The 12,539-nt window shown below is 36.6% G+C and overlaps 2 protein-coding genes across 4 annotated transcripts; one reads left to right on the top strand and one right to left on the bottom strand.

Moving 5' to 3' along the window:
- Positions 1 to 858: 858 nt before the first annotated feature.
- LOC110729857 (casein kinase 1-like protein HD16) lies at positions 859 to 8,488 on the bottom strand. 3 transcript variants are annotated; one of them, XM_021909643.1, is made up of 16 exons: positions 7,231 to 8,488; positions 6,470 to 6,598; positions 6,316 to 6,389; positions 6,153 to 6,222; positions 5,992 to 6,047; positions 5,834 to 5,905; positions 5,254 to 5,348; positions 5,059 to 5,122; positions 3,643 to 3,772; positions 3,351 to 3,569; positions 3,101 to 3,258; positions 2,534 to 2,708; positions 1,934 to 2,024; positions 1,689 to 1,846; positions 1,411 to 1,599; positions 859 to 1,306 (listed from the first exon to the last, which is right to left on the bottom strand). In XM_021909643.1, the coding sequence occupies exons 1-16, from the start codon at positions 7,294 to 7,296 to the stop codon at positions 1,247 to 1,249; spliced, it is 1,806 nt and encodes a 601-aa protein (XP_021765335.1). In that variant the 5' UTR covers positions 7,297 to 8,488; the 3' UTR covers positions 859 to 1,246. The 3 variants fall into 3 exon arrangements, with proteins under 3 accessions (XP_021765335.1, XP_021765336.1, XP_021765337.1); XM_021909644.1 differs by having other exon boundaries at positions 1,722 to 1,846; XM_021909645.1 differs by lacking the exon at positions 7,231 to 8,488 and having other exon boundaries at positions 6,324 to 6,389; positions 6,470 to 6,584.
- A 1,108-nt stretch (positions 8,489 to 9,596) lies between these two features.
- LOC110729933 (protein FAR-RED ELONGATED HYPOCOTYL 3-like) lies at positions 9,597 to 10,962 on the top strand. The gene is made up of 4 exons (XM_021909725.1): positions 9,597 to 9,617; positions 9,733 to 9,930; positions 10,169 to 10,489; positions 10,555 to 10,962. Exons 1-4 carry the CDS (start codon positions 9,597 to 9,599, stop codon positions 10,960 to 10,962), a joined length of 948 nt encoding a protein of 315 aa, XP_021765417.1.
- Positions 10,963 to 12,539: the final 1,577 nt, after the last annotated feature.

The following is a 12,539-nucleotide window of genomic DNA, read 5'->3' as shown; positions in this document are numbered from 1 at the left end:
ATGGCAGCCACCATCAAAGCGTGAGGTCAAACAGAAGCCCATGAAAACATAACGGTGTAAGAGTAGAATTTATTTGCAATTCCAGATGAAGATTTTATTTACGGTGGTAATTGGATTGCGTTAACAAGGACAACCGGTAGAGTGGTTTATGAAGAATCCCTAAATAGAAGTACTCTTATTCATTTTCTTTTTTCCTTTTGGAAATTAGTTCGAAATTCTAGGGATATCAAAAGGTACTTTTCAAACTGTATGAAACCTTTCATGGATGCTTTGTCTCCATTGATCCTTTAACGATCCATTGGTAGCTATCAATAATTGTTGTAATATAAATGAATTTTAAGAATAATTCAGTACGAAGTATGAAAAACAACCTATAGGCTATAAACTCCATGGAAACACAATCTCATCTCCCAAGCTTGTGTTTTCTTCATGTTTTTCCCTCAAGATGGTATTAGGTAAGAATGAAAAGTATACAGAAAAATAGACAATTTGAGGATCATCTTTAGTAATAATAAGAAATAAATGAACATTAGTTTTTTCCCTCAAGTTGACATACAAATTCATTTTAATTACCACTGCTTACACCCAATTACTAAATAGGCCGTAAGGATAGATATTGGATTGGACTTGGTCACTTGGTGGATGCAATGTACAAAACTACAAGTGTGAATTACCATGCACCAAAATATACAGAAGGCCTGAAAACTGTGACTCAAGACTCGAGAGAACAAGCAATAGCCACTGGATATACCATCACCTTTTGCAAAAAGACAGAACAGCCCACGACAACTTCACCAATTTGCTCTATGGTACAAATGTACAATGTAGTCTTACAGATAACTAGCTACTGCGAGGCCGTACAAAATGAGAACCCTTTCAAGGGCTCACAAGCATTTATATACTCTTGAATAACACTTGATTGAAGTGCATAATAAGCAATTAAGCATGTCATGAACAATTTTAGGGACCAATAGAACATGCAATGGATACTAATATACAATCACCTTTTGCAAAAAGATGGAGAACGGCCTACAAAAGGATAGCTTTACCAATTTGCTGTTTCATACATACAGATAAATAGCTACTTGGAGAACCTGTACAAAATGAGAACCCTTCCAAGGGCTCGCGAGAATCTCTATATTCTTGAATTAACTTGATTGTGACTGTGTTACCCATCAAAATGTCTACTCTTAATTGATTAGTTAGGCGGTTAGCATCAATTTAGTAAGGATCCTTTTACTGCAGCTCACGAAACTGTCCTACCATAACAAATGGAAGAGATGTACATGTTTTTATCCCACTTTTCCTGCCAAAATCCGAAGAAAAAAAGAGGATTCAATTTTCCATGGCCTGAATAAGTTGACGAGGTCAAAGGTGTCGGAAAATTGTTAGAAATTCAAATAACCTTACCTTAACATGTGTGGAAGGGAAAGTGGATGTTCGAAGAGTCTCTTGAGATTGATCCCTCCTTATTTTTCTAGGAATACTAAGAGCAAAAGCAGACTGGTCTGGAGTTCCTGCAGCAGCCGTGATACGATACCCTTCTTCCCATCTCTTGTGTATACCTTCACTAGGATAGAGAAAATCTAATTCGACAACCTGGATAAAATACAAAGTCTAAGGATAACACCACAAGAGATGGTACTCAAACTACTAACACATAAAGAACATAGCTGAAATACGAAAACCTGTCTTGAATATAATGAACAACGAGACATTACAATTCCCGATTTACTTCCAGCTGTTGCCATGGAGGTAATATAGAAGCCTTCCCTCCACTTCTTAGAAATCCACTTGTATGGAAATGAGTCGCTGACTTTATAAGATTGCTGTGAGTATTGGGTTCCTAGATTCCGCAATTACCCACAGATAACATCAGAGGCACAAACAAACAAACAAGCATATTCTAGATATAAGAGAAGTACGCCTAAACCTTTTGACATAACAATCAATGACTGTCCAGTTCTCGTTCCTGCAGCTGCAGAAATATAATAATTCTTCTCCCACATTTCCATTATCCAATCCTTTGAAGGGGGTAAAAACAGATCCATCAGCAACACAGAAGTCGCAAAATATTAAAGAGTAGCTAGAAGATACCAATATAAGTTAATGCGAGCCATATCTTCTATGGCAGATTCAGATAAATTACTTTAATAACTATGCAGATACCCTACAAGGTAAATACCAAAATGAAATGCATTCAAATAGGTTCAATGACTGAGTAAAAGGTACATAGCATGATGCAGGAATATGAATACATGGAGATATGTTCTTGCACCATGAAGTATCAATGTATTCATAGTAGAAATTTGTCCACAGTCAAGGTTCATATAAAGGATTTTTTTTCCCAGGGGAAATAAAGAAGTAGAGTTGGTACATAATAAAGCACCACTATACTATACAATGTAATGTCACAACCAATTTTATACATCCTTTCAATGATATAGCAACAGCAATTCAGTTATAGATCCTTCCATCTAGCATTCTAGTAGGTCCTTTTAAAGATCAGCACAGGCAATAATTATGCACGTACCTTGTTGAAGAAATATGGAGAGCGTGAATAAACTTGAGCGCTAAATCCACTACCAGAATCCATGATAATGGCCCACAGATTATCACTTGATGCTAAACTAGTGATAAACATACCATCATTATATCCTTTCTCAATATGTGAGTCGACCCTCACATCTGCAACATTATAGTGATACCTACAATATAATATGACAATGAAAAGCTCACCCTTTAAAAAGACACATAAATAAACATGCACAAGAGAAGGGACAAACAAAAATTATGAGAGTGTATGTGTCCAAGTTAGCATGTGTGCACGAATTAGATTCATATTGTATACAAAAATGACAAAACATAAAAATAGCTACAGAAAATTGCAGTAGTCACAGAAAACAAAATGCTATTGTACGTGAAATAAATAAGGTCCAATGAAGACAAACAAAATATCAGTCTTCTAAAATAACATCTGAATCCATGTAAACAAACTGATAGTGTCAATTCAATGACTGAGGCAGAAAAGCAATAATAGCGTATGATTTCAACATTCTTCAAATGAAAAGAACAACACATGGAAAGTGCTACACCATACCTTTGCTTCAGAGGGCGTCGAGCATCATAAACGCTGATCCACTGCACTGCATGCACCCCCAACCGAACTTTCTTTTTGACCTGTTCATCTTCATCTTTATCCTCATCTTTATCCTCATTGTCAATAGTAAGCCGACCTCTTTTTTGACCAGCCAGACACTGAAACCACAAAATAAAAATTACAATATAACTTAAACAATGTGATCACGCCGTTGGATGCCAAACTCAAAGCCAAGGGTAAAAAAAGATACCTTTTGTGCACCATCAATATTTATTGGCCTCGCATCAGGATTTGAATCAACAATCTTGTCAAAGAGAGATATATATTTTGCATAATTGGGGTCCTCATCAAACTTCAAATTCACTACATGCTCAAGAAATTCTTGGAATGGCTTTGGACATGAAGAACAAATCCCATCTAGAGATGTTGCCATTTTCTTCTTGCAGACAAGAAACCCCTTATTGTCTCCCTGAGATGAAATTAACTGATTAAGTACTGCCTAGGAATAACTAAATATATCATATTCCTCTGACAATCCAGACCTGGAAACCTTGCCATGGGAGAGAACCGCGGATGAGGAAAATGAGGGTATAAGCCAGAGATTCTAGATCATCTCTTCTGCTGCTAGTTCTCCCCAAATGAGCATGGACACTAGCATATCGGACAGTTCCCCTGTAAGAATTTAAACAGGACAATGAAATTGCAGAGAGTGGAAATTGAGTGAGCTATTAACTTGGATACAGAAATTAAAAAAAAAATTTAAAAAAATAAAAGGGTTTTTCTACATAGTAACCTCGTTTTTTTCACTTTTCTACGTTGTGCCCTAACATATATGACTTTCTACGCTGTAACCCTAAAACACGAAAAGTGACTATATTGTGCCCTCTCCGTTAACTTGCCGTTAGTGCTTCCGTTAAAACCCAAAAATTAAACTATTTTTTTTTTTTTCATTTCCCCTTCCTCTTCATCTTCTTCCTCCCTTTCAATTCCACACCTCCATGAATGGCATTTCCGGCCAGACCTCCGCCCACCACACCTCCACCTCCGGCAACAAGGAACTTTAAAGTAACAAAGATCTGATTCTAAAAATGGAAAAAAGCAAAAACCAACAAATTCAATGAGCTAATAAATTCATTAAACAAGCAATTCAACAAAAACAGCATCATAAATCATAAAATCAATAACAAAAATCAAAAAAAGGCATCAAAATACAAGAGTAAAGAAAAAATACAGGATCTAAAGAAGATGGATAAGAAGGAGAAGTGAAGAGAAGCTTAAGAGCAGCAAGGAAGAGGAGAGAGAAAATGACGGAAACGAAGATCGGGTATGACATTATGCTTCGTATACCCATCAAACCCGACCCGGACCCACCTCTTCCTCCTCTCCCGGCAACCGCCATTGTTGTACTTCTTCAGAGATCTCAATATACCCTATTCAATGGATGATCCGAACCCGAAATTCAGAATCTGGGTTTTTGCAATTGATCAGAGAAAAGGTGTATTTGAGTGTAAAATGAGAGTGAGAGTGAAGAAGATGATGAAGATTTTGGGTTTGGGTCGGTGGTTTTACAGAGGATTTTTCTTTTATATTTTTTAGGGAATTTTCTTTTATATTTTTTAGGGAATTTTAGAGAAAGGGTGGGGGAAAGGGATGGGGTTCCTTGTTGCCGGAGGTGGAGGTGTGGTGGGCGGAGGTCTGGCCGGAAATGCCATTCATGGAGGTGTGGAATTGAAAGGGAGGAAGAAGATGAAGAGGAAGAGGAAATGAAAAAAAAAAAAAAAAAAGTTTAATTTTTGGGTTTTAACGGAAGCACTAACGGCAAGGGCACAATATAGTCACTTTTCGTGTTTTAGGGTTACAGCGTAGAAAGTCATATATGTTAGGGCACAACGTAGAAAAGTGAAAAAAACGAGGTTACTACGTAGAAAAACCCAAAATAAAAAATCAAGTTTTCCAACCTAAATGCATCTGGCCTCTGGTCATACCCAACATGTAGACCTCTAGAATCTTGCCATTTTGTTGCTACAACAGATAGAACTCCCAAGTGTCAACATAAGCAAAATGAAAAAAAAAAAAAAAAAAAAAAAAAAAAAAAAAAAAAAAAAAGAAAGAAGATGAACATTGATCCACATGATTCATAACTAATAGCAAACCTAATCCAAGATCTGCAAGAAATAACTTCTTCTCATCAGGTGTCCCTGGAGGACCCAGCAGAAAATTCTCAGGCTTCACATCTCCATGGACATAACTGCCAGTCAAAGAAGATGAAAGCTTAGAACAAAGCACCATGGTCACCTTGAAAATCATTACTTAATCAAGCCGCCAAGGAATATCATTAAGACGATTTCCAAGACTGAAATATGACGCAGCCTGTATACTGTAATGAAGAACCACATACTTAAATCCAATTTGAACTTTCACCATTTATGGTGCATATTAGAGTATGCAAAAGAAATAGGCTTCCACAAATTCTTATTAGTTTAATACCCATAAAATCAAAATCAATGCGTGGAAAAAACACAGAAACAAATAAGAAAGAGGGGGTATTTATGAGCAAGAAACATATGCAAGATTGAGAAAAAGAAGGTATATATAAATAACAAATTAGAATGATCGAACTTCATCCACTATATTGAGAAATAAAACTCTTATCATACCACGGTTTAACAGAGAAGTAAAAACATTGTCTATGAAGCACATAAACCCAAATAAATAAGTTGCTAAAATTCTCACCCTTTACTGTGGATGTTTTTCAATATAGAAATTGCTTCAACTGCAATGCATGCAGCCATAGAAGTTGACACTCTGATCCAACACAGCTAGTCAACATATATTTTAACAAACACAAGTTATTACGTAGTATAAATGAAACAACGATAGTAAGGTCTCACGTTTGGCTCTTATTCTTCCAAGTATCCCATAGATTAGGTCCAAGCATATCCATGACCTGATAATACCATAAAAAATAAAAAATAAAATGAAACCATCACTAACCTTGAAAGTACAATGCAAACACAAGATGTAACCTTGCAAGTAGAAGTAAAATACACACCATGATGTAGTAGTCACCTTGAGATCCCTTGTAATGTACTCGTGGTACACCATGGCTTCCACTCAGTTTACTGTTAAACAAATAAATCATAATAAATTCAGATGCTAAAAAAAGAACAAATATTAAACTACAAAAGAAAACAACAGGAAGATACAATGCATACTTGTACACCTGCCACTCAAACGGAGGACCATTAATACATCCTTTGCTGTATTTGCGTTCAAACTTCAAGGCTACCTACAACCCAACTTTAGTATTACTGTAACAAGTTGATGACACATAAAGAAGAACATAATGTAACAAAATAGACAGCATACCTCCACAGCATCAGAGCCTTTCTTCATATTTGCAACAGAAGACACCCGGCAACCAACATAAACTTGACCAAATCCCCCCTTTCCCAGCTTTTTTGCAACCTTGTATAACGGGGAGCCACCAACCTGAACCTGTACAGAATGCAGAAACCACATCAAGATAATTTAAATTTCGAAACCAACAGTTATAATCTTTTCAACATAGGGCAACCCTCAAAATCAACTGAAAATAGTCTTATACTCCTGTACTTGCAGTAGTTTACATATATTGCCAAAATCCACAAACTAAATATGGCCTATCAAACCAGAATATGCTGCCTGAAATTCCAATTAGTGATAAGAAACCTACTTCAATTACCAAGCACCTATATGTCACTAAAATAATAATTTTCGCCTTTAATTACTTCGAATTCTTACTAAAATCATAACAGATACTCCATATATCATTATCATCCATGCTTTAAAACACACAAAATGTTAATCATACCCCCGTAATCATTTGCAACATTCTAAACTCCATTCAACCACCCCTCCTTCAATCTAAGAAGTATCAATCGACCAAACCATTTCATAGATATACACAAAACAAATTTAGCTTCAAATTACGCCACAACAACAACAAGCCTTAAACAAAAAATGACTTGAGGTCGGCTAACATGAATAATCATATGGAACCGTCCAAAAATAATAATCGCCAATTAGAAAAATACTAAAAAATAAAAAAATAAATAAAAAAAAAGAACAAGAAGACGGGAAATTTATACCTCTTTAGGCACAATATCCATACAATCATCATATTCAAAAGCATCACTTCCCTCACTATCAAACATTCTCTCTCCTAAGTCCTAACCCTGAACTACCACCAACTAGAACAACGATAACCACCGCAACTGACACCTGTCCTTCAACCACCGCCGCAACTGAAACCTGTACTTCGACCACCGCCGCAACTACCTCCGGCGATGGAATCACCGCCGCAGATAGCACCGGTGCTTCAATCACCGCCGGGTTTCTTCCACAAATTGTCGCCGGAAAAACTTCAACTTACAAGTTAAGTTGAAATATGACAACCAAAACCCGCCGGAAAACAAAAAACTCCGATGATCCGCCGTCGTGACGCCGGCGAAACAATCGGTAAAATGAAATGCCGGCGAAAAATCCGACGTTACTAGCCGAAATCACCGTTAATTAGGAATTTGAGTAGCAAGTTGGCGAATTTAGAAGCTGAAATTGAAGAAAAAAGTTAGGGTTTTAGAAAAAATTGGGGATTTTTTTTAGAGAAGTATAAGAGAGAATAAAGGTTGGTGCAGATAATAAATAAAAAAGTAGCGGTAAATTATAAAGACGAATTATTTGGTAAAATGTAGCGGTGAATATGGACCGTTGATGAAGAGCGGGATTTAGATTAAGGCGGGAAAAATAAAATGTTTGGAGGAAAGTGTATAAAGGAAGGAATATAAAAGTGTTCCGGGGAGGGAAATGCAAAGTAATTGTGGAGGATTGGAGGGAAGATGGTAAGTTTTCAATTCTTGTGTTGTGCTTGTGACTGATGGTTGGACTTGTTTTGATTTGTCATTTTTTTTTTTTTTCGGAAAATTCTCCCACCTTATCACATAAATAGGGATTACGGGGAATCAAACCCCTACACTTAGGGGGAAATGGAGGGACTAACCATCCCTCCATCCCCTCATTCATCTTCTAGATTTTTTTTATGGAGTACAAAAAAAAGGTTACAAATAGTCAAATACTTTGTAGGTTTGAAAGTTCTTTTTTTTATTTTTTTATTTTTTTATTTTACACTATTTATTTTTAATTTTTATGATGATTTGGACTTTTAGATTCTCCTATCTTAAATGAATATTCTTGAATAAGGGTCGTCATAAGCGATTTGAAGGACCTATCCTAAGTTCTGAACTTAGCTAATAAAATTTTTTTTATTAAGAATCATTTTGAACATGAGAAAATTATTACGTTATGACTATATTGTATTAATTGTAGAGTTGATACTTCTATTTAATACAATAGAACATAATCTCAATGAAACATTAAACATTAACTTTCATTTTTTAATATAATCTCAATGGAACATTAAACATTGACTTTCATTTAAGAAAAAAAAAATGTGTCTTCCTAACATTATTTGAAGCAAAATAACAAAATGACAAGCTCATAAATCATAATCCAAATTAAAAGTAAGATGGAAATAATTTAATTGGTGAATTATCATATTGAATAGTCATCACTAGAAAAAAGGAGAACTCCTGTCGCATAGAGCCTATTTACGAGCAACGTAAATAGGATGGCACTGTTGTAATATGGTTGAAGTTGTGGTGGGGACGTAGTGGGGTCAACATGCCAGGTGGTACAAAGAAATAACGGGCAATGAAAGTGAAAACGGGGAAACGAAAATGTAAGGGGGAATACTAATCTTTTTTTCAGAAAGCTACTTTCCTCTTTTATCCCAAAGTAGTAAGTACTTTTGTGGAGGTACTCTTCAATGGCGAATAGGGAAAACTAATATTCAAGGCATTGAATTCCTTTCAATTGATGCACGAGTGGTTGACATAAAGCAATTAAATTACGTAAATTTTAGCTTGGAATTTGAGGATGAGAACGAGGTTAGCTAAGATTCTTGGCGTGGATTTAGCTGAAGCACTAAGTGGAGAAGACGGGCATGGCTGCGCTAGGGAGTTGCGATTCGATTGTGAAAATGTAAGATTCGTACATGCCTTACAGTAATTATACATTTTGAAGTTTGATTTGGATATAATTTTTAGGGTTTAAACGTTTAATTGGAATTAATTTAGGTAATTGAAAAGAGTGATGTAGTTGTTTAGGGATGTTAAGTTTGATGTTGATGAATAAATACTTGGTTTGGCCTAGATTTCTCGTCAAATTGAAAGAACGGTGGTTAAATTTTGGAGATGTTGGGGGTAATTGGGGGATTTTGAAGTAAGTTGAATTGTACAATGTTGCTATTTGCTGAGCTTGTTTGATGTTGAAAGTTGTTGGTGGTATTCTGCAATTTGGTGCTATAATGTAATTTGTTGGCATGACTAGGTTATTATGATGTAATTCTTAGTATAAGTTTGCTTGTATTGTTGTATAATGTTGCTATGACTTTGTGATAATGTTGATGTTGTTCTATGACGTAATTTGAGGTTGTTTGTAATGGGTTGATTTTATCATGAACTTGTTAACTGATGGTGTTAGGTGTTAATAGATTGTACTTGGTTTGTTATAAATGATATGTATATTCTGTGTAGGATGGTCTGATTGATGATAATGTAAATGATAGTGAGGATGATGTATGTATGTATGAGGAACCAGGTATAGGAGAGGATGTGAATGAAAATGTAGAAGTGGAAGAAGAGGAGGGATTAGAAGTTGATACAAAAGGATATGGGTCAGATGGTGAGGAAGTACAAGAAGTAGCAAGAGATGATGTTGTTAGGGATGTGGAGGTGGGGGGGGTCTAGGGTAACGACGACCCCAAGGAAAAAGGTTATTGTGAACACTGTTTTTAGTGAGGAAGAGGAAGTACCACCCCCTGTTGTGGGAATAGTTTTTGGCAGTTGGGATGATGTTGATAGTTATTTTTGGAGGTATGGTAGGCAGAGGGGATTTGGTATTGTTCGTGCTGCGTCTGGGTGGATAAAGGCGAAGACAGAATTATGAGATGGAAAGTGTTGTAAACAAAAGAGGAATGCGACATGGATTTGTGAATGCCATAGACAACCATCTAGGAAGCGTAAAGTTGATCCTCTCAGGGAAGGATTGGAGCAAGATGAGGACATGGTTGTGAAAAGGAAAACAAAAAAGTGTGGATGTGGTGTAGAGTTGTATGCTAGTGTTAACGAGCAAGGGAATTGGGTGGTTCGGAGGGTGAAGTTGGAACATCATGGACACATTGTGACACCAAGAAAGTCCAAGGATGTGTCTATGCATTGCAAACATGAGTTGATGGTTAAAAATAAACACTTGGTTAATCAGACATGTGCTGCCAGGAAGTCTAGGGTGAAGGTATCCCAAATGGATAACTCATTACACGAGAATGTAATGGAGTTGAGGAATTGACATTAACCCAGAAAGACTTGGAGAATGCAGTTGTTGACCATAAGAAGCTCGAGCTGACAGAGAGTGATGCAAATGGTATGATCGAATATTTTAACAAAATGAGTGCGGAAAACCAGAACTTTTTCCACCTCTGTAGGTTTGGGAAGGATGGTGCATTACAGGATGTTGTGTGGGTTGATACTAGGAGTAGAGCTGCGTATAAGGAGTTTGGTGATGTTGTTTATTTCAACAGCACGTACCTTACAAATAAATTTCACCTCCCCTTTGCTGTATTCATTGGGGTCAATCATCATGGCCAGAGTATATTGCTTGGATATGCATTGATCTCTCCGAAGACTGCTGAGACTTATGAGTGGGTCATGTGGACATGGCTGCATTATATGGGTGGTAAAGCTCCCATATCGATCCTTACCGATTAAGATGCTTTGATTAGGAAAGCTATGTATGTGACTATGCAAGGCACGTGCCACAGGTGGTGCATATGGCACATTCTTCAGAAGTTTGGCAAGTACCTCGGTAAGATGAAGTTGTACGATGCTATAAAGGATGAGTTTGAAAATATCATATACGGTATTTTAGAGGCGGAGGAATTTGATGCTCGGTGGTTAGAAGCTATAAGGTTTTATAATCTGGAAGAGAATATTTGGCTGGAAGGTATGGTTACTTCAATTTATAATTTTGATATTCAATGTTTTTCATAGATTAAATTAAAAATCGGGAAATTATTAAGTATGTATATGTACCTGTTTTGGGATATGCCGGTGTTTGGTTTTAAATAATCATTAATTCACCTGGGGCTGTAGTATCGGTTGGTTACATGGTTTGATATGCTATGTCATGTGTGGTCTGGTTGTTTATTTCTGAAGTTTTGAGCTGTACTGCTAGTTTGTTGTGAGCTTGTGCCCTGGTGGTTATTAATTTTGTTACAAGTTTGGTTTGATTTTTGTTACAGTACCCCTTGCAAACTGTCCTATTACTTAATATGTTTGATAATTGAAAGTTTGAGTGATACACACTAATACAAAGTGTGTAGCTTTGTTGTTGTTTGACTGTTGTGATGTTGTTAATTGGTAAAAATAGGGCTTTATGCTGAGAGACACATGTGGATCCTAGCATATTTAAAGCACTTGTTCTAGGCGGGAATGAAAATCACACAACGCTCGGAGAGTTTTCAATCATCTCTTTAAAGGCTATGTTGACAAGAACACAACTTTGTTGGAGTTAGTGCTTCATTACTGCGATGCTATGCAGATATGGGCTGAAGCTGAAAGAATTGCAAATGTGAATACACTCTAGTATGTCAGACATTTGGCAACTGACTTTCCTGCAAAAGAGTTATTCTAAAAGTTCTACACCGATTCGAAATTCAAAGAAGTGCAACGTGAATGTACCAAGTCTTTATATGTGCATTGCTTGGATCAAATAGAACATTGTGAGAAGAATATTGAGTTCATTCTTGAAGATCGTGTATGGATCAAGCCTAAAGGAGCAAGGAACTTTGCAACGTGAATGTACCAAGTCTTTAATAGCAAGGAGATGCTATAGGGTTCTTTACAATGCTCAATCTTATGAGGCGTGTTGTGATTGTAAACATTTTGAGTGTCATGGCATCATTTACCGACATATGATCCACGTGTACGACCTTCAAGGTGTAGGTATTGTTCCGGAGAAATATGTTCTTAGACGTTGGAGGAAGGATGTTCAAAGGAAACATACAAGAGTCAAAGTTGCTTACCATGACCCTTTAAAGACAAATGAAGTGCGACAGTACCAGAAGCTTATGGTGTCATATGAACCAATATGATCAAAGGCTTCTGTTTGCCAAGAGAGTGTTGAAACTGTGATCGAGATGCTGCAATTGATGGATATAAGAGTTGATGAGGTACTAGCAATGGTGGAGAAAAAACGGCATGAGAAACTGACAAACAATGATAATGAACAGGAAAATGTCGACGAAGGTCTGGTTCGAATGCCTTCGTCTGTGGAACAAAACAAG

This window comes from Chenopodium quinoa, unplaced genomic scaffold (genome assembly GCF_001683475.1).
Source record: "Chenopodium quinoa cultivar QQ74 unplaced genomic scaffold, ASM168347v1, whole genome shotgun sequence".
Taxonomy (NCBI): Eukaryota; Viridiplantae; Streptophyta; class Magnoliopsida; order Caryophyllales; family Amaranthaceae; genus Chenopodium; species Chenopodium quinoa.
This window is presented reverse-complemented; position numbering and strand designations above follow the sequence as displayed.